This window comes from Lycorma delicatula, chromosome 1 (genome assembly GCF_047948215.1).
Source record: "Lycorma delicatula isolate Av1 chromosome 1, ASM4794821v1, whole genome shotgun sequence".
Taxonomy (NCBI): domain Eukaryota; kingdom Metazoa; phylum Arthropoda; class Insecta; order Hemiptera; family Fulgoridae; genus Lycorma; species Lycorma delicatula.
In genome coordinates, this window is record NC_134455.1 from 201,015,747 (window position 1) to 201,043,339 (window position 27,593).

General features: G+C 31.1%; 1 protein-coding gene across 1 annotated transcript in view; it reads left to right on the forward strand.

The window, feature by feature from the left end:
• LOC142318246 (arrestin domain-containing protein 17-like) overlaps positions 1 to 27,593 on the forward strand; it is a 64,290-nt gene that overhangs the window by 29,402 nt on the left and 7,295 nt on the right. The window contains exons 4-7 of the mRNA XM_075354810.1: positions 257 to 402; positions 6,601 to 6,812; positions 12,493 to 12,675; positions 20,528 to 20,719. Coding sequence (XP_075210925.1) covers positions 257 to 402; positions 6,601 to 6,812; positions 12,493 to 12,675; positions 20,528 to 20,719 — 733 coding nt within the window. The remainder of the gene's footprint in view (positions 1 to 256; positions 403 to 6,600; positions 6,813 to 12,492; positions 12,676 to 20,527; positions 20,720 to 27,593) is intronic.

The window sequence follows — 27,593 nt, forward strand, 5'->3', positions numbered from 1 at the left end:
TCCTCATACTACATCATTTTTCTGGAACACATCATACAAAATTTACATCTCTTATTTTTGTTTTCTTATATTAAAAATATGTTTATTGTAATAATTATAATATCCAAAGGCTCTAATAATTTAAATTCAAGGAAACGAATAAGCTAACTAATAACAATATTCAACAAATATATTCAATTGTTATGTCAATATTAGGATAATATTCATGGGGAAAGAATTGTTAAATTATTTCATAATAATTCTTATGTAATTTCAGATGTCCAGCCCCTACTCCTACTGATCCAGTTCAGAGTAAGAAAAAACAATTGGCCAATAACGGACAGAAACAAAAATGTGAGGTACTAGTAAATTCCAAGACGTACTTTAACAAAGGAATATTCCTGTTTGGACACAAATACAGCAGTCAGTATTGTAAAATCCAAAAGTTTCAACTTTTGTTTTTCTGTTTAGCCTCTGGAACCACTGTAAGATATTACTTCAGAGGATGAATGAGTTTGAAATGTATGAATGTAAATGAAGTGTAGTCTTGCACTGTCTTACACCGACCATTCCTGAGATGTGTCGTTAATTGAAACCCAACCACCAAAGAACACCGGTATCCATGATAGTGTTCAAATCTGTATAAAAGTAACTGCCTTTACTAGGATTTAAATCTTAGAACTTGATTTTGAAATCAGCTGATTTGCAATGATGAATTCACCACTAGACCAACCCGGTGGTTTTCTTCAGATCTCTACTGTTCATCATCTTGTACTATTACCTTACTCATTGTTACAATTTCTCATTATAGTATTTTACTCATTTCTCATTAGTATTTACTCATTTCTAGTATTCTGACTGGCCGAAAAAGCCTTCCCGATGCAGTAAAGTAAAATTTGATTGATACATTGCTCTTGACTAAGATGGCTGCATAAAAAGATAACATGTTTTATAAGGTTTCTCAACTGAAAAACCTTCCATAATTTCAAATATGGGGATTTCCGTAATCCTAAATTATGTAAGATCATGCTCAGCCGAGTTAGATAAAATTCAACTTGTTAATATTTTTACTTCAAAATAATTTTTTTACTTTATAAATATATAATAGAAAAGAATGGAAGATGAAAAAATTATAATTAAAATGTTAAAACTCATAGCTATCTGCTGTTCTTTTTACTTTCCAGGCGAAAGAAGAAAGTAAAAATCATAACAAAAATGAGATATCTGGTTATTTAAATCATTTGCTTATTTGTCTTTTATACACCAAAGACCCATCATCAAAGGGATATGTTTTTCAGTCACAAACATTGTTCTTTGTTTTACTGTAACTTGAAAAGAACCAACCGATTTAAAAAGGTATTCTTGATGTGTTATTCCCTAAAGAACATTTTTAGCATCTAAATATAAAAAAATTTGTATTTGTAATGAATCTTTTTCACTTCTCCTGAACATAAGTTATCATTAGCATACATTTTTTCGTGTATACACATAAGCCACTTCATATCCACCCAAGTTTTTGCCATCAGGATATTTAAAATTTGTTATTTTAATGATTTATTTTTAATTCTTTAATTATTCCTTTTATATAGATAATTGGTTTACTTGGCATTTCTCCTGCCTCCACCCCAATCGGTCACCCTAAAGCATAAGACCGAATGTCTATGCCACAAACGGCTACTGAGCCTCAAAACAGTTTAGCAACCAGTGTTCTAAATAGCTCCTAGAGCTTACCCTACTAAATAACACTTCCAACTTGAATGATCTTCAAAAGCTATCTCATCAAAAATAATGAAGTAAGAAAGTATTGTAGCACATTAAAAATATCAATGTTTGATATGCATATTATCTTACCTTTCACATCATTTCTTGCTTTCTTAATTTTTTTTTTGTTAGGAAAGTTGATGTAAGTATATCAATGAAAAAAAAATAAAAAATAAACTTACAGTTTTTTTATAGTTCTTAAAGTGCATAAAACTATTTCAAAGAAAACTATAAAAAATCTTAATGCTAATTTAAATTTTTTAGACAGATTTTTCAGAAGAATGAAATTAGTCTTCTATAATTGCTAGTTGTGTTGAGCCAGACCATGGATCTGGGGGAAGGGCTCCTGATCTCTAGATCTTTAGGAGCTTTGCATCCATTTATTAGAATGAATAAATATTAGTACTTTTAAAAATATACAATTGCTTACAAGGAAAATTATTAATGATTTTATGTGAGCTTTTAATATCTTTAAAAATGTTTCTTAGAAACCTTAATTTAAGTTAAACCTTAGCTTAGATATAAGTAGTTTTTATCATTTTTATCTTAAATAATAGTCGGTTAAAAACTGTTGTATATGTTTTAAACATTGTACATTAGCTGACAGTAAATTAGCTGTATTACAATAGTGAGATTTTGGCACTGTTGTATATGTAATTTTCCTGAGTCTCATGTGAAACTGAATAACGAAGAATATAGATCATTTGGTTCAATAACAGTACAATGAGATTATTATTTCTACACAAATCCTATGTAACTCAATGTGACATTAAGGCTATGTAAATTTGATAGAAAATTTACATATATTCTTTTCTTTTATAGATTTTAACATTGGGTGAATTAAGAGTAAAATGATTTATTTTCTCTGTTCATTTTGCTCCTTTTATTTTTACCCATTGAACTGATTTTGTTTTTAATTCTATCTTCAATGTAACGCAAACTGCTAGTTTACTGTTTATTTACGTAATGATAGGAAAGCAAGGCACACAAAATCATTCACCAGAAGCCTTATATGGCCTAGAGACATCACTGAATGTGGAAGGTATTATTACATCATATCATTACAATTATCAAGTTACTGGCACAGTTATCCAAACAAAATCAAATATTAAGATTGTGGGTGAACCCAAATTAGTTAAAATTTATTATGAAACCTTTCATAATAAAGGCTTTCATGAAATGAAGTTGAAAAATTAAGATTTAACGGTCTTTTTTCCAGTCATTATATAAAAGCTTAATCTTTCAGTCCTAAAATTCCTGCTAAATTATTCATACATCTAAATTATTTTTATATACTCTATGTTACAGATAATGTGATAAAACTGGGCATTATGCAAAAAACTCAAGCAATGTGATAGTGCTCGAGCACTTTTCTAAGGCAATATTCATAATGCCCAAGAGCATTAGTGCAATATTCATAATGCCCAAGAGCATTAGTGCAATATGATTAATAAGTGCAAAGTATTAATCACTTTCCCCAGGCAATGTAATTATACTTAGTGTTGTTTAAATGTATAATAGTTGGAGTTCTTATTTATTCATATATATCCTTATTTATATTTAACATTTTTATCTAAACTTATCTACCTTTAATTATTAGTACAGAGTGTCCCATATAAAACGCAACCCATCAATCACTCATCCATGAAATTTCAAAAGTCAAGCTTACTTCCTTACTCGTTACTAAAATGGACTCGTCCAACATCGCGGCGACGCAGTAGAACACTACCGATAGTAACAACAAGGCCATCATAACGTTCAGTGTATTGCTAGAGACAAGATGGTGCTTTCGCTAGATGAACGTGTTTTCATTGTTGAGTCGTACTTCAGTACGAAATCAGTGGTTGCAGTGCAAGATTTGTTTCGCCATAAGTACCCAGATAAACCAGCTCCTAACAAAACATCAGTATTAAGGTTAGTTGCAAAATTTAGAGAGACTGGTTCTGTTAATAACAAGGAACACAAAAGATCTGCGTCAGTGTTGAATACAGATACAGACACTGAAATCAAAGACCGATTACTCGCCTCGCCAAGTAAATCGATCAGACGTTTGTCTGCTGAAATTAATTTGTCTAAATCAACTGTTCATCGGGCGACCAAACAATTACAATTACGACCTTATCGCATTCAAACGGTTCATCAACTTCTTGAGCCCGACAAAGAAAATCGGCTACAATATCGTCAATGGTTCCGTCGATTTCTGCGTGAAGGAATTAATGTTATGGATTCGTTATTTTTCGCAGATGAAGCACGGTTTCATTTGGATGGCTACGTAAACAGCCAAAACAGTAGAATTTGGAGTGCTGAAAATCCCCACGTTTATCATGAAAAACAATTACACCCGCAGAAGTTGGGCGTGTGGTGCGCGATATCGCGGAAGAAAATAATCGGTCCTATTTTTTTCGAGTACACCATTAATGCAGAACGATATCAGGATATTTTATTTCAGTTCATTGCACTCTTGGAAGAGCAAGACAGACACTGCTGGCTACAACATGACGGTGCGACATCGCACTACGCAGGTTCAACTTCTGATTTCGTTGAGGAATTCTTTGGTAATCGTGTTATCGGTCGAGGCTTGTGGCCACCAAGATCTCCAGATTTGACTGGGGCGGATTTTTTTCTATGGGGTTACCTCAAGCCTACAGCAACAAACCACGAACACTTGAAAGTCAATATTGAACAAGCTGTATTAAATGTCCAGCCACAAACTTTGAAAAAAGTTGCAAGAAACGATGTAAAAAGAATTGAAGTTTGTATTCAAGGGGTAGTAGGGGATCTTATTTATTTGTATATATACTTATTTATATTTACAATCTTTATCATTTTACAATAGTTCATTTATAATATTAAAGTTAATAATATTACATGTTTCAATTTCAATATCTAAAGTCAGAAGAAAATGGTTAAATCACATATGGGTTCTCCCTATTATATATCACTATTATCTAGCTAGAAAATGTAATTATTATTTATTACCTAGTTATAAATTCACAATGATAATCACATTATATGAATAAACATATAAAACTTTTAAGATGAAATCAATTTATTACAAGATTTAAAAAAGAATTGCTTCTTTATAAATAAAATCTCAACAAAAAAAAACACTTGTATATTGAAGTTTTCATTTCATTTTGTATTACAACTTTTGATTTTAGAAAATTTTCTTTACAAAGTGCAAAATTGGAATTGCCTGATCATTAGATATCATGCTTTTATATATTTTATCACAGCAGGATGCATTAGCAGATTTAACCAAGAATTCTTCATTGTTGTTCACTGATAATACTGGAAGATATATGTTTTTCATGACCACTTTTGCTTTAAATCTAATCATCCAAACATAAAATAAAATGTAACCACTATGAAGCTATGTTCTTGAGATGCTGTGTTCCCATGGGATTCCTCCCACAGGAAAATTCGCCGAGAAGTGTTCCTCAGCTGATTGCGGATACGAGAGCTACCCACGGGTTCTTGATGTCAGCAGAAAATGCACCGCTGTGCGTTCGATGCAACTGCCGATGACTGTGCGCCACATCTTTGTGGGATTGCATATGTTACGCAGCCTTGCGTCGTAAATTTAAATTGCCCAGAAATGTTCGTCAAATCCTGGTCAATAATAAAAAGAAGTTTTGGACCGGGTATTTTTATTTCTACGAAATGTTAGTATTTTACATACCTTTTAATAGTGTTGTTAATTTTTTTTGTGTTTTTTTTATAGTAGTAGGTTTTTATATTTAACATTTTAGTGTAAGTTTTAATTTTGTTTATAAATTTCTACTTTAAGTTTTTATTTTGTTTTAATTTGTGTGGGTGTTTTATTACCTTTTATATTTCATATTTTTGTTTTCCGGGCGATGATAACAATATGTTTTCGCCCAAAAAAATTGAAGACTTTTTTTTGGAACAATTCTTTTGAAACTACTAAAGATATAGCTATAGAACTTAATTTATTCGATTTTCTGCTGAAACATTACATGAATCATTAAATTTGCTCTTTAATTTCGGTCCCGAGAATTTCAGTATGGCTTTTACCCTCGCAGCAGAAATCAAAATGAATAAGATTTTACTAACTGTAATTCAAAAACAAAGTTTCCGAAAATACGTTTACATATTTTTTTGCTTATATAAATGTCACAGATCTGCTCCCAAAGTATACCCTGCAATTTTAAATCATTTTGTGTTTTTCTTTTATTTTCCATTTAAATTGTTTTGATGTTCAGTCACAGTTACAGAATGTATTCATTCTTTGAAACTAATCATAATTCTATAAGCCCAATTCATTATATATTTATACATTTTTGCCGATCTCTATGGCAGGGTGGTAGCATCTTGGCCTTTCATCCAGAGGTCCCAAGTTAGAATCCTGGTCAGCACAGCTTTCTTCATAAGCTACAAAATTCCATTTCCATGCCCTATGCAGAAGCTTCAATAATATTGGCGATATCAGAAATAAAATAATAAAGTTCCTATTTCAAATTATAACAGTTTGAATTGTTTATATTATTTAAAAATAAGTTTCAATTTGATTACAATTCAAGTTTTAAAATTTACAGTATATTTCAATATCTACCTTATAGCTTTTAACAAATCTTGCCATACACCACATTTACAGTATTTAATTCACAAGATTATGAAATTAATAAAGTTTGAAAAATTAATTTTACTTGCATATAAAATAAAAGTGCTCTTACACTAATAATTTTTCTCTAAATTATCTATTTGTTCCTTAAACTTTGATAAACCCAAGATTTTTGAAGTTTTAGTTATCTGAATTTTGTGTTTACTTGGAATTGTATTGTAATGTGAACATTATGAGTTATAATTGTACATACAGCATATTTCAGCATGTTACAGGTTATAGGGAATATTTACCGGCAGGAACTCACACGCTACAATTTCAGTACACATTACCAGCTAGTCTTCCTACAACATATTATGGACGGTTTTCCTATATTCATTATTACTGTGAAGCACATCTAGAAAGGTGGGCTGTACCTTCTGAAAAGAGGCGAACATATTTTAATGTATCTAATATTGCAGACATCAACTACGAACCTAAAGCTGATGTTAGTATTAAGGCAATAGTTTCTTCTTTTTTTCTAAATATGCACTTTTCTGCCCGTTTGTAAACAGCTTTCATTTCCCTTGCATAAATATGAACAAAGTACATTCACATAGGGAGAAAAGAATATGTGTGTACATGCAGGTAATATTTATTTAAAAAAAATTAAACTATAATAATCTTATAAAACAAATCTTTTTAATAATTAGCTTATAGAATTCTGTTATACATAAACACATCAACTACGCAGTATATAAATTAAATTTCAATAAATGTAGTAAATTTATACTGATTATATACTTAACAAATAATATGCATAAGTGCTGCATGCAATAGCAGAATCAGACTTTAAAAACTACCTCATAGAAATAAGACACTCATACAAAAGTATTAATCTCAATAAATTTTAGACATTTTGATACCCATGATGACTATTTTAAAATTTAAAAAAAATTTCAATTGAAGATTGTTTTAAAGTAAATTTGTAACAACTTTAACTGTATGAAAGCTAGTTTTCACTTAGTTGCCAGTAAGCTAGTGTGTAAGCTTAGTTTGCAAGCTAAGTTGGCTTGGAAAACTTGCTCAAATGTAGCATATATTATCTCATAACATCCACCTCAAAATAAAAATATATTCAATTTGACTATTTGAACAAACTAACATAATCAGATAAAATATAATATTTGATCCCCACATACTAAAAAGTGGTATTGCCATTTATAACAGCATCTCCTACTATTCCATTGACAAGAAACTATGAAAAACACATTTACTTATTTTTTGGAAAAGGAATCTATGTTATTGTTTTGTTTACATTTATCTTTAATATTTTATTGTTATTGTTAGAGGAAGCTTTCCATAACAGAAATGAATGTAATTTTGCATACGATGGATATTTCCATTAATGATAACTCAAAACATGATCTAATTATAATTTTTAAGATCCATCCATACATTACTAATGAGTTTGCAATTGTGCCATTTTTTTATCAGTACTGTAATATAGATGATTTTTATCTCAAAATTAAGAAACTAGATTAAATTTATTGAGGGAAGTTATGCTTGTGATGTCTGTCATGAATTATTAATTTTTCTCTTGAACTAATAGATTTCCAAAATAAATAATTTATTCATATCTGTAGAATATAAAAAAAATTAAATATCAATTATACAAACTCAAGTCATAAATACAAATAAATTATGAAAGATCAAGTCAGAAATGATAGATATGCTGTCATGGAAGTAAAAAACTGTTCCAGTAGTTGAGTGGAAGGATCAAAGGAAACTAAGAGACAACCTTGATAGTTAATTAATAAAAAATAGAAATTGTTATACTCCATATTAATACATAAAAATAACTAGAAGTAACAGTAATGCAGTTATGAGAAGGTAGGTTATTTATTTCTAAAAATTTGTAAAAAATAAAATAGCAACATGTAGGTGTTAACTAAAAAATGTTTAAGTACTTTGTTGACTGAATATGCAGAAATAATCAAGTTAAATAAATAAAATGACACACGCTACAATTCAACTCGCATGCTAAATAACACATTAAATGTAATTTAAAAACTTATCAACTTAATAATATTGTATTTGTAAAAGGAGAAACTTTTAATTTAACTAAATAAATTGTTGATTTGGAAGATTTTTAAATCATTAAGTAATTTTTTTTTTTAAAATGGCAATAGAAGAAGAATCATAAAAGCTCCTTTTTCAAACCTGAAGTTCAGCAAAAAAGAAATAAAAGTTTTATCAAGAAAATAGTTCTGTTGTCAGATATGGTGTAAGCAAATATTTATAATTTTTTCTTAATAAAGGTAACTCATGGAATATTACCTTACAGAACTAAATCACAAATCAAACTGCATTAATAACAATATTGATATTAAAAACTGTACATACACAATTTTTTGTGCATGAACTTTTATTTACATACTCATCTTAACTCGCTCGAAAATTCTGAAATCTAAAAACATATATATATTATATTTAATGAACAAGCACAATCAAATTTAACATACGTTTTGATTATATTCTAAATTTGTGATTTCTAAGTGTAAAATACCACCAGAAATAATATCAGTTGATGCCAGCTGCTCCAGTCACTCAAGACACCGCAAATGAGGCTTAATGATTTGTATTTAATAAATTTTTTTCTAGAATAAATTTGATTTGCTTTATCATAAATATTAATAGTTCTATATTAAATTATTACAATTTCTTAGCTAAATATGACACCAAATAAAATATCAATTTAAATTAATTCAACTAAGTAATTTTTTATATCCTCTCAGCTCTTATTTGGCATTATTTGTACATATTTGTGGCTGCTACATTTCCTTCTGTATGAAAAAATTAAAGTTTCTTAGAGATATTTCTTTTTTGCTTAGCTCCTTATTTTTCTTTTCTCTTGAGCTTTTATATGAGTAATTGAAGGAAAATGGCTTCAAGTACCACCAAAGAATGTAAGATTAATAGTAATGATGCATAGTAATCAACTAATTTTTTTTTTGTCTTCAGTCATTTGACTGGTTTGATGCACCTCTCCATGACTCCCTGTCTAGTGTCAGTCATTTCATTTCAGTATACCCCCTACATTCTACATCCCTAACAATTTGTTTTACATATTTCAAACGTTGCCTGCCTGCACAATGTTTCCCATCTACCTTTCCCTCCAACAGCAAAGCAACTATTCCAGGATGCCTTAATATGGGGCCTATAATTCTGTGTCTTCTTTTAACTATATTTATCCAGATGCTTCTTTCTTTATCAATTTGCCGCAACACCTCTTTATTTGTCACTTTATCCACCCATCTGATTTTTAACATTCTCCTATAGCACCACATTTCAAACGCTTCTAATCTTTTCTTCTCAGGCACTCCGATCATCCAAGTCACTTCAATATAAAGCTACGCTCCAAACATATACTTTCAAATGTTTTCCTGATGCTTAAATTAATTTTTGATGTAAACAAATTATATTTCTGAATGAAGCTCGTTTTGCTTGTGCTATTCAGCATTTTATATTACTCCTGCTTCGTCCATCTTTAGTAACTCTACTTTCCAAATAACAAAATTCTTCTACCTCCGTAATCTTTTCTCTTCCTATTTTTAAATTCAGTGGTTCTTCTACATTATTTCTACTACATTTCTTTACTTTCATTTTGTTCTTGTTTATTTCCATGCGGTAATTCTTGAGTAGGACTTCATCCATTCCGTTCATTGTTTCTTCTAAATCTTTTTTACTCTCAGCTAGAATTACAACATCATCAGCAAATCGTAGCATCTTTATCTTTTCATCTTGTACTGTTACTCTGGATGTAAATTGTTCTTTAACATCATTAACTGTTAGTTCTATGTAAAGATTAAAAAGTAACGGGAATAGGGAACATTCTTGTCGTACTCCCTTTTTTATTACAGCTTCTTTTTTATGTTCTTCAATTATTACTGACTGAATTCAACAATAAACTCATAGAAGACAACAAAAAGTAGTTAAAATCTTAAAAAAATGATGTAGCAGTTGCAAAATAACCTCAAAAAGTTATTTTGGATCTTGAAAAAGAAAAGGAAGTAAACTATATCATTTAACAACACATGATTATGCAACCTTTGGAACACCTCACAGAGTAGCATCCTGGAAATTCCAAGGTGTGAAGAACAGTGAAATTCCAATAAACAAAGCTTCATTAGATAAGCTGGTTCCCTTAAGTGAAGTTAAACATCAGGAAGGTTTTCATTGCATGTTGTAGAAAAGAATTGTTTGTTAATTCTAACCATTCACTAACCAGCAGCAATGTTATTCAAAATTTATTTATAAAAATCTTCTTGGAAGCATGTTTTCTAGTGTTTAAGTAGTATCATAAAAAAATTCTTTAAAATACAAAAATGTAAAATGAATTTTAAAGGAGCCTGTATTACAGTATATTAGGATATAATATATTTTATAAGAGATAGTATAGTATATTTAAGATATAATGTATTATATAATATAATTAGGTATATAATATTATATTATATATTTGCAGTATGCATTTAGTGCTATACAGAATTACAACTTTTCTCTACTTCACCATCAGCATTTAATCATCAAACTTCAATAAATCTTTTTGATCAAAAGAATTTCTTTTTATTTGCAGTCAAAATTACAAAAAACAAACAGCACTATAATACCAAATAGCACTGTAATCCTATACATAAATCTGAAAGTTTGTCTATTTGTTTGCAACAGCATCACGTAAGAACCAACCAGCTAATTATTTTCAAATTTTCAGAATCCATTTATGTTATCCCAAAGAAGGTTTTAAACCATAGATTGGAGCCCTAACTCCTTTGGTGGTTAAGATATTAAAGATATTAATTTAAAAAACAAAAATTAATCCCTTTACTTCATTACATTTCTGTCACCATAACAACAGAAATATATATAATATGAAGTAGAATTGCTTAATTCTTCTTTATTTAATGAATGTCTGTAAAATGTTAAATATTTTCACAACCATGAGAATAAAAAACTTATCAGTGACCTGGGGGGGGGGGGGTGGAGCCCCTGACTAACTAGTATAATATAAATGAAATTAAGAAATGAATTTCACACAATTTAATAATTATTGATTCTAGATTGCTATATAATTTCTTTTATAAAAACATTAAATCAAAATACTTCAAAACAAACTTACCAAGATGAATTTGGAAAAGAAATTAGATTACCCAGTTCAACTATTAATTAGTAATTTACTTTGTTAATTTAACAATATACTAATGTTGTACATTACTGCCAAAACAATGACAATCATTAAATTTTCTCCATACATTTTTTGAGTATAAAAGTTTCCTTATAAAGCCCACATGCTTTTAAAACATTGTTCATTTGCCATGTTAATGGAATCTATTATGTAAAATTACCAGCACTTTTTAAAAATATAAATCCATATTGCAAAGTAGGAATACATCTTGGTCATGAGAGTAATTTTACCTCAGTAATTTTGAAAAGATTGAAAAATTGTGTTCATTTCATAAATTTCTGACTTCTGCTGTGGTACATATAATGTTGAGTGAGGTATGCATATTCTTTCCTTTTATACTTTTTCATTTTTTATACATATCTCTTCTTTCCTCTTACCCTTGTAATTAAATAAGAAATTTTTGTACTCTACCTCAAGATCCTAAAGTGGGCTAGATGCTTTATGGACAACTCCTTAGCAAATAATTATTTTGAATTATTTTTATTTTTATTCTACATTAACCGCTTTTAATAACTAACATAGTGAAAAAATGTACATTAAAAAAAGAAATACTAAATAAGTAATCTCCAGTCTTGTACAACAAACCAGCTGCTACAGCAGACAGTAGGAGCATTAAATTTATTTCCAAATGAAATCTAAATTCTCCTAGGTGAAGCATTATTTTCCTAAGCTGATAATTTTATTTCAAGATTTTCAGATGTATTATATTACCAGAAGCATGTAATGCTTTTGGTGTAATACATCTGATATATAATAATAATAATAATATATAATAATATAATGTATATATATAATAATATAATTCATCATTTGTAGCTTCTGTTATGCAGTTTTCATTGTATTTAGTCTAATTTTTTTCTGTGTTTTAGATTATAGATTTATTTCATTTCATTTTCATAATATATCACTCATAATGTATTATTCTCTTTGCGATGGTTTTCAGATGGATTGCAATATTACCAAAACCACTAACTGCTGGTTGTTATGTTGTCCAAGAGGTACAGTTGTTGTCAGTACAAGATTACAAAGACTTGGAGTTGTGCCAGGACAAATAGTGCCACTAGAAACTGATATACATAATATGAGCAACATGCATATTACTGAAACATTTGTATCAATAATTCAGGTATACCTATTTATTACCCGAAATATTTGTTCAAGTATGTTTAAATTTTATTTAATTGGTCAATCTCTGTGGTGGAATGGTAGCATCTCAGCCTTTCATCCAGAGGTCCCACGTTCGAATCCTAGTCAGGCTTGGCATTTTTCATACGCTACAAAATTCCATTTCCATCTCCCATGTAAAAGTGTCAAGCTTATGTGGTGAAATCATCAGGCAAAAAAAAAACCTGATACACTTCTTAGAGTTACACTTTTTCATGTGTTAAGTGAAATAACAAGTGATTTTATATTCATGCCTATTAGTTTTAATATCCAAGCATTAATTTTATGATATAACATATAATAATAAACATTTTGAAATATGTGAGAACATATTTAGTGTATATCCTATGGATACTTATTATTTATAGACTAATGAGTATTGGTCATTTAATATAGCTTTCACTTCATTGAATGTAGTCTTAACCCATCGTTAAGGACAAATGTATCTTTTTTTTCCTATTATGCCTAATCGTACTGATCTCGTTATTAATGAATCATACTTACAATTACAGTTCAATTTTATTAATTATTTAGTTACATTATAGCCTTGTATGAAATTTTATTCCAAATTAACCAAGTCACACCCTGTAGTCTATTTTGACCACTTTGTTTGCCTTCAAATTTTTTTTTGTCTTCAGTCATTTGACTGGTTTGATGCACCTCTCCAAGATTCCATATCTAGTGCTAGTAATTTCATTTCGATATACCCACTGCATCCTACATCCCTAACAATTTGTTTTACATATTCCATATGTTGCCTGGCTGCACAATTTTTTCCTTCTACCTGTCCGTCCAATATTAAAACGACTATTCCAGGATGCTTTAATATGGGGCCTATAATTCTGTGTCTTCTTTTAACTACATTTTTCCAAATGCTTCTTTCTTTATCAATTTGCCGCAACACCTCTTCATTTGTCAAATTTCCACCCATCTGATTTTTAACATTCTCCTATAGCACCACATTTCAGAAGCTTCTAATCTTTTCTTCTCAGGTACTTCGATCGTCCAAGTTTTACTTCCATATAAAGCTATGCTCCAAACATATACTTCAAAAATCTTTTTCTGACGTTTAAATTAATTTTTGATGTAAACAAATTATATTTCTCACTGACGGCTCATTTCACCTGTTCTATTCGGCATATTATATTGCTCCTGCTTCATCAATCTTTAGTAATTCTACTTCCCAAACAACAAAATTCTTCTACCTCGATAATCTTTTCTATTCGTATTTTTACATTCAGTGGTCCATCTTCGTTATTTCTACTACATTTCATTACTTTCATTTTGTTCTTGTTTATTTCCATGTGCTAGTTCTTGCTGAGGACTTCATCCATGCCATTCATTGTTTCTTCTAAATCCTTTTTACTCTCAGCTAGAATTACTATATCATCAGCAAATTGTAGCATCTTTATCTTTTCACCTTGTACTGTTACTCTGGAGCTAAATTGTTCTTTAATATCATTAACTGCTAATTCTATGTAAAGATTAAAAAGTAACGGGGGTAGGGAACATCCTTGTCGGACTCCCTTTCTTATTACAGCTTCTTTCTTATGTTCTTCAGTTATTACTGTTGCTGTTTGGTTCCTGTAAATGTTAGCAATCGTTCTTCTATCTCTGTATTTGAACCCTAATTTTTTTAAAATGCTGAACATTTTATTCCGGTCTATGTTATCGAATGCCTTTTCTAGGTCTATAAATGCCAAGTATGTTGGTTTGTCTTTCTTTAATCTTCCTTCTACAATTAATCTGAGCCCTAAAATTGCTTCCCTTGTCCCTATACTTTTCCTGAAACCAAATTGGTCTTCTCCTAACACTTCTTCCACTCTCCTTTCAATTCTTCTGTATAGAATTCTAGTGAAGATTTTTGATGCATGATTAGTTAAACTAATTGTTCTGTATTCTTCACATTTATCTGGTCCTGCTTTCTTTGGTATCATGACTATAACACTTTTTTTTTGTCTGACAGAACTTCCCCTTTTTCATAAATAATACACACCAGTTTGTATAGTCTATCAATCGCTTCTTCACCTGCACTGCACAGTAATTCTACAGGTATTCCGTCTATACCAGGAGCCTTTCTGCCATTCACATCTTTTAATGCTCTCTTAAAATCAGATCTCAGTATTGTTTCTCCCATTTCATCCTCTTCAACTACCTCTTCTTCCTCTATAACACTATTTTCTAATTCATTTCCTCCGTATAACTCTTCAATATATTCCACCCACATATCGACTTTACATTTTGTCTTATAAATCGGTGTACCATCTTTGTTTAACACATTATTGGATTTTAATTTATGTACCCCAAAATTTTCCTTAACTTTCCTGTATGCTCCATCTATTTTACCAGTGTTCATCATTTCTCTTTCCACTTCTGAACACTTTTCTTTAATCCACTATTCTTTCACTAGTTTGCACTTCCTGTTTATAGCATTTCTTAATTGCCGATAGTTCCTTCTACTTTCTTCATCACTAGCATTCTTATATTTTCTATGTTCATCCATCAGCTGCAATATATCATCTGAAATCCAAGGTTTTCTCCAGTTCTCTTTGTTCCGCCTAAGTTCGCTTCTGCTGATTTAAGAATTTCCTTTTTAACAATTTCCCATTTTTCTTCTACATTTTCTACCTTATCTTTTTTACTCAGACCTCTTGTAATGCACTCCTCAAAAATCTTCTTTACTTCCTCTTCCTCAAGCTTCTCTAAATTCCACCGATTTATCTGACAACTTTTCTTCAGGTTTTTAAACCCCAATCTACATTTCATTATCATTAAATTGTGATCACTGTCAATGTCTGCTCCAGGGTAAGTTTTGCAGTTGATGAGTTGATTTCTAAATCTTTGCTTATCCATGATATAATCTATCTGATACCTTGCAGCATCACCTGTTTTTTTCCATGTGTGTATTATTATGATTTCTATTATGATTTTTAAACTGGATGTTAGCAATTACTAAATTATACTTCGTGCAAAACTCTGTAAGTCAGTCCCTTCTTTCATTCCTTTTGCCCAGCCCGTATTCACCCCTATATTTCATTCCTTGCCTTTTCCAGTGCTTGCACTCCAGTATCCAACTATTATTAAATTTTCATCCCCCTTTTATGTGTTTAATTGCTTCGTCAATTTCTTCATATACACACATACCTCATCATCATTATCATGGGTGTTTGTAGACATATAGACGTTAACAATCGTTGTCGGTCTAGGTTTTGATTTTATCCTTATTACGATGATTCTATTGCTATCCATTTTGAAATACTTTACTCTCTTCCCTATCTTCTTGTTCATTACGAAACCTACTCCTGCCTTGCCATTATTTGAAGCTGAGTTAATTATTCTAAAATCACCGGATCAAAAGTCGTTTCCCTCTTCCCACCAAACCTTGCTAATTCCTACTACATCTCATTCATCCTATCCATTTCCCTCTTTAAATTTTGTAACCTACCAATCTTTTTTAGATTTCTAACATTCCACACTCTGACTCGTAGATTGTTATTTTTAATTTTCTGGTGACGCCTTCCTTTGTAGTCCCTCCCCACCCAGAGATCCTAATGGGGGACTACTTTACCTACGGAATATTTTACCAAGGAAGGCGCCTCCATCTTTGTTATATGAAAATGCAGAGAACTACATTTTCTTGGAAAAAAAGTAGCTGTGTTTTTCATTGCTTTCAGCTGCACAGTACTCAGAGGATTGAGTGATGTTGATATGGCCATTTAAGTCTTCCTGACCTACGCCCTTAACAACTACTCAACGAGCTGCTGCCCTCTTTCAGGAATCATTCCGTAGTCTGGCTCTTACCAGAAACCTCTCTGATATGGTTGCACCTTCAGTCCAGCTACTCTGTATCACTGAGCACTCAAGCCACCTCATCATCGGCGAGGTCTCATGATTCATAGAGGAGGCTTTCGAATTAAAAAAAAAAAATAATGCAATGTTTTTTTTTTTAAGTATTGTTCTTCAGTTAATGGACAGAAAATAATAAAGTTATCCCGATATAAAGAATTAAAATATTAACAAATTATTTCATTAAATTTTTTCAAGGTGATTTAGGCTGGTAGATTACAAATGTTGCTAAAATGTTACTTCGGCTAACAGATCATAAAATATTACTTCACACGATAACAAGTATTCTTGCAAAATGTGAAGGCATGTTAACTACAAAAATAATTAAAATATTTTGTTTGAATTTTTTGCTTCTTTTTGTTAATGTATGTATCCTTAGTGATTAAATGCAGAGAACCAATTTAACTTGGTGAGCCCCCTTCTGACCGCTGATCCATGAATAATAACAGTGGTCTAGAAGAATTCTGTTAGACAGACACTATTGCCTGTTTTTATATATTTTCTGATACTGAATGAAAAATGTGATAAAATTTGCCCTAAGGACTTCATTTATTTTTTTTTTTTAATTGTCACTTAATGAAATTGATAAAAAACAATTTATTTTCTCTATTATGACAAAACACTTGTAAAACGTTTTTGTGAATAAATGTTAATATTAGTAATGAAATGTGAATATCTGAAACATATAAATGACTCAAAGTGGAATAATTTGGAGGGTGTAACCAGTCAGACTAATGTGGAATTACACCATAAAATGACATTGACACTAATTGTTTACTATGAATTATTCTTCTAAGAAAAATCAATTTATCACCATAATATAATTTAATTATTGCCTTTATTAATGACATCTTAACTGATATAATCATTTCAGAAACAATTTTTACTGTGGAATAACAGACAAGAGAATTAGTTTGTTTTGGATTTCGTGCGAATACCATCACGAGCTTCATCCTTTATTTTATTTCTACTTTTCCTAATACAGACATGTATTATTTTTGTTGTGCTTCATACACATTGTTTTTTGTGTATTGTTAGTAATTTATATATATATATATATATATATATATATATATATATATATATATATACATATATATATATTTGCTTCATGGCTGTATTAATCAAACTAACAATTTTTACTGCATGGAATGAATTACTGTTAAAATTTCAATGAAAATATGTTACCCTTTGATTAAAAACATCATATAAACTCCACTTTGGATGTAAAACAGGACATCAAGATAAGCCTTGGGACCCATATACAGTATAAAAAAATATATATATTTTTTTTTTCTCTGGAGGAGGGGAAATCCCGACCACTTGCCCACACAGAAGGTATTGTTGGTTTCTCACCAGCTAAAACCCCTCCCCAGCTATAACATAATGCAAAGACTAGACCTGTCATAAGAATAACACATTCTCAGGTGGGTATTGCAGGATCGTCTTTTGGAAAGAAATGGTAAGTAACTTAGCGGAATCCAATGAGTATCAACAGTACATGTATATCTATGTCCTGACACAGATAGACACCTCCAACTCCCACAGATTGTTCACCTAATCACTCATCCTCCTTTCCTCCAATAAGGCTCTTTACCAACTTGGAGAATGCATACTACTTCTCGACACTTGTAAGCGTGACAATAGCTGTATTGTCTGCATCTACTGGCCCTGTAACTGACGCACATTGCACTTTTGACTCCCCTGACCTATTGCACATAAAAATGACATGCTCGACATCATCAAGGGTGCCTCGATATGGACATAAGTCATCTTCACTGCACTCCTAGAGTACAGATACAATCTGAAACAACCATGACTGGTCAGGAACTGAGTCAGCCAATAATCAACCTCCCCAAATCCACCAGCAGCACAACAGGTTTTATCAGTCTAAACATCCATCTTCACTTTTCTGTTGCCTCTAACGAGGCCAAAAAAGCCATAAGACCTATTCCACAGAGTGAAGGGTAACATGTTACAGTTCTGCCAGAAACATGGTGTTTAGTAGAAAATATTGATGAGGAAGAAAGCTATGGTGATTTAGAAAGTAATAAAGAATAAAAAAATTTAGATTTCCAAGGTGAGAGCTCTGAATCTCACAAAATTACTCAACAGATCTGGTTTGGGATCTAATTTATCTTTCTTACTGTCAGAATTAATGGCTTCAAGAATTAAAAGGCTGGAACCTTCTTGAAATGGGGCACACACACAATGTGTTTTTAACATTTGAAAAATATTACTTATGAACAATATAATCATAAATATACAATATACAAATGTAAACATAAATTCTCAGGCTCATTGCAGAAATGTTTATCTTATTGCATTGCGTTTAGAAGAATAATTTAGGCTCATTTGTCTGCACTATCTGGGCAGCATTGTTTTCTGGTGTGTGAACTATTACATCTTGTGGTACCTTTTTCAAAAAAGATCTTGTTACTTCAAACTTTGTGATCCATATTAGGTAAATTTCATAAGAAAGCTACCTACTATAATGGTGCGATGATTCGACTTCTGGAAAATCTTGACATATCTTCATGTTTTACATTCTCCAGACCCCAAAACCACCATCAGTACAAAAGTTTATATATATATATTTCACTTTGTTGTGGAGCCAATTACTTTCAAATTGACACATAAAATATAACGATCCAAAATATTAGTCGAGTTCGTTACTAGGAAAAATCAAACCCATGGGGGTGTAAATGGGGGAGGGGCTTTTTAGAAAAAACAAAATATCGCTACAACTTTCTTATAAAGTAAAATATCGAATTAGTTTAAAGTTCCTACTATTCTTTGGAGATATACCACACTCATTTGGACGCAACCTTATCGCCACAGTCTTTTGGGATCGGATTGGCATACTGCTGATTGATTTCATACCATGTGGAACGACTATACAGATGCAGAAGCCTACTGCCAAAGTTCACGCAAGTTACGGCGCACCATTCAAAATCGGCGATGTGGGCGGATGCCCAACGGCGTTGTCCTGCTGCACTATAATGCACGTTCACATTTTACGAGTCCGACACGTGATTTACTGAGAACATTTGGATGGGAAATTTGCGATCACCCACCATATAGTTCGGACTTAGCTCCTTCTGATTACCATTTGTTTGGGAAATTGAAAGAATTTTTTTGAGTGGTAAGCAATTCGCGGGTGCCGATGAATTTAAAAATGCTGTTAATCTGTGGCTAAATGGACTGGCGGCAGAAGAATACGAAGAGGGTATATTGAAGCTGGTGTATCGCTACAATAAATGGCTTAATTCATTTGCCAATTATATGGAGAAGTAGTATAGGGTATGTCGTTTAAGAGAAATAAAAAATATTTATTAAGTTTTCAGATTCTTTTACAATAAAACGAAAGGCCTTTACTTTAGAGATAACCTCTCATATATAGATGGGGTTTGGATTTATGTTTTTTTATTCTGAAGCCTTGCGTAGTTTCTGAGTCCTTAATTTCCTAAGAGATGTACAGTTGATTTCTGATGCAATATTTACTAGTAATGTGCTTTACAGTTATCTTCAGACTGAAATATGCAAGATAATTTTCTAGTGGTCTATTTTAGATCCATAAAAACACATCTATTTTGTTGGATCCTGTGGCCAATTTCTTTAATATCTTTTGAAGGTGCTTACAGAAACTTTATCTCTTCATTCCTGATTCTATAAGTTTTTTGTTGATAGAACTTCTGTAATAAATAAATCTGTCTATAATAGATTTTTATATTAATAAGTTGCTGATGATTGAAGAGATTCTTAACACTGGTTGTATATTTAATAAAATATTTATTTCTCTAAATTTTTTTTCCAGTGTAACATATTGATGTTTATGTTGTTCTGCTGTATTTTCTCCCTGTGTAAGTCATTTCAGCTACCCTGAAATTAGTTTTCAGTGGATAGTTGAGGAGATAAGAGGAGATGTGGAGACCAAAAAAACTTAACATTTTATTAAATCAACACAGGTAACTGCTCATTTCAATGACCATGGAGCTCTTATATATGAAGATGAGAGGACTGTAGCAGATTGTAACAAAGGTCCTGTATCACGAGGAGAGTTTTTAATGTGGACTGAGGGCTTAGTAGTACCACCTCTTCCTCCAACATCATTTGGTCCTACAGCTTGTAAGCTGATCACTCTTAATTACAAACTTCAAGTGAGTAAATTTTATCTTAATATATGTTAGTTTTTCAAAAATATTAATGAATTGCATTCAAATTATAGGGAAGTTGTTCTTCCAGAAGACTGCAGCTCCTTAGTAGATACTAGTTTCACTATTGTTAATGGTACCTGTCTTACAGTAATTAAACAATATCTTAAGAATGTTGTTGAATATTGATCTATGTTGTGTTCATTTAATATTTTTTGGGGGGTAAAATTTTGTGTGTAAATGCACTAAATATGTTTTTTTAGTATTTAGTGTGTAGTGCTATTTCTGATACATGTTTTATCATTCTAAGACATATAACTTTCCAGCTGACAACTAAACCAAAGAAAGAAGTAAACATTTAGCAAAATTTAACATCTATCCACCCACACTTACAGAAAAAAATTAAAAAGCTCTAAAAATAGCAAATACATAACACTAATATACGAAGAGTGGCTGAAATGTAATGCACAATCGTTCATAACTTGCAAATTAAAGAGAAATCAAATGATACAAATATGGTATAAAAGTACATTTTGTTCACAAAGACTGTATTTATTTTTTCTCATAGACAATATTTACAGTTACACATTTATCCCAACAGTGAACCAGTTTTCTGATACAGAAAACTTAATTATATATGAAACCAGAAAACCACCTTTCTTTGATTCACCTCACTGTATCCTTCAGTTCATCATCCACGGTGAAATTAATACCTTTAATATTTCTCTTTAATTGCAAGAAGAAGTGAAAATCACAGATGCCATATCTGGTGAGTATGGAGAGTATGGAATATAGTTCAATAAGAACCTCAGAGGTTGCACATGATATATGTAGCTGAGTATTATTGTGTTGCAGAATTATCAGCTGTATGGATGTCAAACACAATGCATACGTCTTGTAAGGTGTTTTAATATCTATATATATTGCATAGAATGTACAATCAACCCAGCTTCCAGATAGTCAGTCAACTGCATGTGTCTGGAATCCCAGAACACTACCAAGAGAATTTTTTTGCAGAGAATTGTTTTACAATCTTTTTAATTGTTAAGAACCATGGTGCTCATATTCCATGCTCTGCTGTGTTTCTTCTGGATTGTCATGATGTACCCAAATTTTAGCTCCCATGCAATATTGAAAAAGAACTCATTTTCTTGTCATGGTGATGTTTCAAAAGCTGTTCACATCATTCCTTTCATTGTTGTTCTTTTCTATGAGTTTTCATGGCATCCACCATGAATAGATTTTACAGTAGCCCAGTTATGCAATGGTATGTCCTACTTGTCTTTTAAATATTCCTATATGGGTACAGATGTGTTGTGTGATTGATGCAAAAGTCATTTTGAATCAATTCATCCACTTCATTTTTGTGCACTTCCATCAATAGTTTCATTACAGCCAATTGCTTTTAGACTATGATTGTCACTAACATTCACTTTTTCTGCTGTTAAAAATTCAATCATTGCACGTTATTTTAGATGCACTGACATAGCAGCTGTAGTTGACTCTATAACAAGAGTGACTGAGAGAAAATAAAAGGGCGTGGATCAGTGAGTTTTGGAAAGTTAGTAATCGGGAAATGAAACTATAAGATGAAAGCACCTGTCTCTTTGTGCATCATTTTGTTCTCCTGTTATGTTCCATGTACATTACATTTCAGCTGCCCCTCATACATTAACCTACAATAAAATACAAAAAAGGTTAATTCCTTCAAAAAAGAAGGCTAAAGCATTTCTTTCACAACTACAAATAAAACACACAAGATCATACAGGTAACTAATAAAATACAACAATGTAGACTTATAAAAATGAAATTGCAGTGAATGCACTAAATACTATATCAGCCAGACTGGTTGCACATTCATTGCAGACACAATGATTATGCAGAACATTATACTCTACAACACATTATAATGAACACACCTACATCAGAATCAACATAAAGATATTAATTGCTTTAGGGACTAAAGTAAAAAGAAGAAACATTTTTCTAGTTAATATATTTTTAGATATCTGAGAAAGTTTTAACATCTGAAAGATTTCACTGAATTCAAAAAATATGCATTAAAACAAACAATCAGCAGTCATATTTCACTTCCCAGCAGTCATAAAATGCTGTGAATTATTTATACTGTTCACTGGACACTTTGTAACATGTCAATATTTATATTATGTGGTGGACACCAATGTAGTTCTAATGCCTTGTTGTCCATATATATATTTTTTTTTTTTTTTAGTTACTGTTTACCCCCATTTCTCAAACATTTTTTAAATCTTTGAGTAAACATTTTTTAGATGTTTCCTCATTTCTCTTTAATGGTATCAGTGAAACAATATGCTTCTACATTTTATCTGTAAATAATTGTATTCCCTTTTATATTAATTTACTTTTTTTTCTGAATGATCATACAGATTATTGGTCACAAAAAATATTTTGACATCATTTCTTAAGATTGAAGTTTGTTTAATTACACTGATAAACATAATTTTTGTTTCCTAACATATAATACATGATATTAATCTGTTTTTTGATGATGAAAAAAGAATATGAACTCAGAATCTTTCTATCATCCACCATTTTTGAAAAATTTTTAAATTTTAAGTAAAGGACTTTTTTTTCATTTTTCAATGTATAATTCCATTTAAGCATTTTAAGCTCCTGTATTATATTTTGTTAGCTCATTTTTTATTCTTTAACTTTGTTAACATAATTTGTAAGCTATAAATAAACAATACTATACAAAGAATTAAATCATATCTAGTCACATATTATGACAACGTATCTAATACTGAAGAGTGAGCCTTCATGGACAAGATTAATTATGCCTATGCAGGTCAAAATATGTAGCTGAAAACACAGCTGTGTTGTTTGTATTAAGCACCGGATTTAGGAATGAATTAATTTTATTTAGTCTTATTGCTGTCTTAAGTATGTTAACAGTGCAGCATCATAATGCTTTGAAATTGTGTAAATGATGTAGATTCCTTTTGTTATGTATGTGGTGAGTTTACCGTAAAATCAAATTAAAAAAAATATTACACTTTTAATTAAAAAAGCATATCATTTGTACTTACAGTGTAAAATTGGTGATCACTATAAGATGTGGGCTCCTCATTTAGTATGCATTAATTGTTCTGTATATTTAAGAGGATGGCTGATAGATACAAGGAAGGCTTCGCTGTTTGGTGTACCTATGGTTTGGCATGAACCAAAGGGATCATGTAACCGATTGTTACTTTTGTTTAACAAGTGTGTCTGTTATTTCTAAAAAATCTAAGCATACTGTAAAATATCCTTCATTGCAATCTGCAGTCAGGCCTGTACCTCACAGTGAAATTATTCTAGTTCCTGAGTCACCTGTGAATGTATGTTTCGAAGCCAGCTATGAAGAAACAGGCAGTACTGAAGAAGACAACAATGATTTTGATTTTGAATTATCTACCAATAAGCCACATCTTATATCACAAGGTGAATTAAATGAGTTGGTTAGGGATTTAAATTTATCAGAAAACAAGCTGAACTGTTAGGAACAAGACTGCAAGGTTGGAATTTACTTCAAAAAAAATACAAAAATTTTGGACTTTTGAAGCCAACAGAAAGAACTTTCTCAGTACATTATTGATGAAAATAATTTGGTTTATTGCATAAATATTGATGAGCTTATGTTGCACTTAGCACAAGTCATAAACCTGCGGATTGGTGCCTTTTCATAGATTTGTCCAAGTATAGCTTAAAAGTGGTTCTACTACACAATGGTAACAAATGTCCTTCAATACCAATCACTTATGATATTAATTTGAAAAAGACATACGATGTGATGATAGATGTTATTGAAAAAATAAATTATAAAAAACATAGCTGGAACAAATAGTTATACCATTTTATTATGCATGCATTTAGGCTGTGTTTTCTTTACAAATTGAACAGCCGAGCTAGAGATAAGCATTATGTTACCAAAGAGTGGAAGAAACAAGACAACTTGACTCCAAATGGGAAAAATATTATTCATAAGCCCTTAGATGAACCCAAAAAAATATTTTTACCCCCTCTCCATATCAAGCTAGGACTAATGAAAAATTTTGTAAAAGCAATGAAGAAGGATAGTCCCGCATTTTTGTTCATCAGGCAGAAATTTCCAAATGTAAGTGAAAGAAAATTTAAAGAAGAAATATTTGTTGGCCTTATAAGAGAGTTGGTCAAAGATGGTTTATTTAATTGAATGTTAAATAATGTAGAAAGTGCAGCTTCGGCTTCATTTAAAGACGTATCCAAAGATTTTCTTGGCAAACAAAAATCCAACAATTACCACAATATTGTTAATCAACTTCTTACTTCATACAGGGCTATGAGATGTAATATGTCTTTGAAAATACATTTTCTCCACTCACATGTGGATTTTTTCTCGTACAATCTCGGAGATCTAAGTGACAAACACAGTGAATGTTTCCACCAAGATATTTCGATGATGGAAAGCCGCTATAAAGGGAAATGGAATACTAAATTGCTAGTCGATTACTGTTGGACATTAATTCGGCATATGCCTGAAGCTGTTTATAAAAAAAAGGCACAACAAAATCATTTTAACATAAATATGGCCATGCAAAATTATAAATTTTACAGATTTTAACTCTTTTCCCTTAATTTTGTTTAAAGCATAATTTATTTAATACTTAGGATGATAGAAAAATTCTATTTACAGATCTATAATTTATGTAAAAAAACAATTCAAGAAGTGTTATCACACTTAGAGAAACATTAAAAACTTTTTTTTACTTTTTTTTATTAAAACTCTACTTAACTTTTTATATTAAATTCTATTTACAGATCTGTAAATAGAAAACATACAAATATGTTTCTTAGAGAAATATTAAAAACTTCTTTTTGTCTATCAGTGTTATAGTCTCTCTTTTTTTCCTGTTTAGCCTCCGGTAACTACCGTTTAGATAATTCTTCAGAGGATGAATGAGGATGATATGTATCTGTGTAAATGAAGTGTAGTCTTGTACATTCTCAGTTCGACCATTCCTGAGATGTGTGGTTAATTGAAACCCAACCACCAAAGAACACCGGTATCCACGATTTAGTATTCAAATCCGTATAAAAATAACTGGCTTTACTAGGACTTGAACGCTGTAACTCTCGACTTTCCAAATCAGTAGTCTAGTAATCATATTCAAAAATGATAGTCCTTTTTTTAAGCAATTTGTCCTTCTTAATTTAAATTTCAATACATTCCTGCTCAATTCAGAACATACTTACTGACAAAATACTTATTTTTGTCATTTATCTGATTAACAAAAAAACATATTTTCCAATATCTAAAAAAAAATTATTATGACAAAAAAAACACTGATTTAAATTGCAAGAAATAAGTTTTTCAATCATTCTAGGAATCAGCAGTTGCAAATTTTCAGTTACAAATTTGAGAGTGAAATAAATATCCTAGTAGAAAAATTAGCAATGTTGAGATTCGCTGATGTTTCTTTTGGTAGAAACCAAAACTGAGTAAAGATGAAACAGATTTTGTGTAGCATGGATTTATTGTTAGAAGAGAAATTCAACTTGAAATTAAATTCAACAAAGATAAAAATAAATAAACAAAGGATAAAAAGATAATGAGAAAGTGAATATTAAGATAGAGAATCACCATGTTCCAGATTTGCTGAATTTTGCAATTTAGGTAGTAAAATTAGAAAAGATGAATGAAGAAGGAAAGGCTCAAAAGTAGATGACTGGTGCAGATTAGGAGAACATTTATGCAGAAAAGGAGTCTACTTCAGTTAAAATTATTTCAATAATATTCAAATTATAACATTTCAAATGGAATCTCTTGGTTGAATTGAAGTAAGTTGCTAGTACTGCCTATAGAATGGGAATATCATGTAGAACAATATTTCTCTTCATGAAATCCATACTGTTCTTTCTGACATCCGAAGCTCATCTTCAGTGTTATACAGTAAACTACTTACATCATTGTGATCCCATGTTCCACGAATTCTATCAGGAAAATATTGTGGACCGAAAATATTGCAGCTATCATTTTTAGTATAAATTTCTGCACTTGTATTTTTTTGCTTATTTAACTTTTTAGAGTTCATTAATCTTGACTGAATGTCACCCTTCCCCTCTGCAATAGTGCAGATCTGCACACCCATCTCTGAATTCATCATCCACCAATCTCTCTCAGCACTGACATTCATAATATTAATATTATAAGTGTAACACAATCATTGTTCAGCATCATCCTTCCATTTTTGCAAAAAATTAATCTCACCACAAATTCTTTTGATAAGAGTAACTGTTTACGCCATTGCGTTGTTTCCAATGGATTCAAAGTTAGGGTTGGGTCCTGCTGTTGCTACAGGCTTGTTAAATTTATTACTCTGTTTCGTATTGGGCTTGTCATTTGTATACTTCTATAATAGGCTTGTTTTGGTTTTTTTTCGTATTCGACACTTCTGGCGCCGCCCAGACTATCTGTTTCTATCATCTTAATAGTGACCGTGTTTTCATTTCTAGCATTATTTATTGCTGCCCTCATACACACCCTTTTTCTTTTCGTTCCCATACTAATAAATGCACACATCTCTTGTCTTTTACACACACACTCTCCTGTCCACTGCCTAGGTTGGTTTCCCCCTACTTCTCACCACGCCACACTTTTTGGCATTCTAGTCCAGGCGTTCATGTTGTGCGGATGCACAAGGCGATCCTCCAGCCTTGGAGGATCTGCTTGCAATTGTCTCTCTCGTATAATGTTTAAATACTCTCATCGTCTTCATACTCTCATAAACGTTGTGGTATTTCTCTCTCGAAATATTCTGTAGTTCTACTCGTCAGTGTTTCGTGACTTCACCGATCTGTATGTTTTGTTTTGCCTCG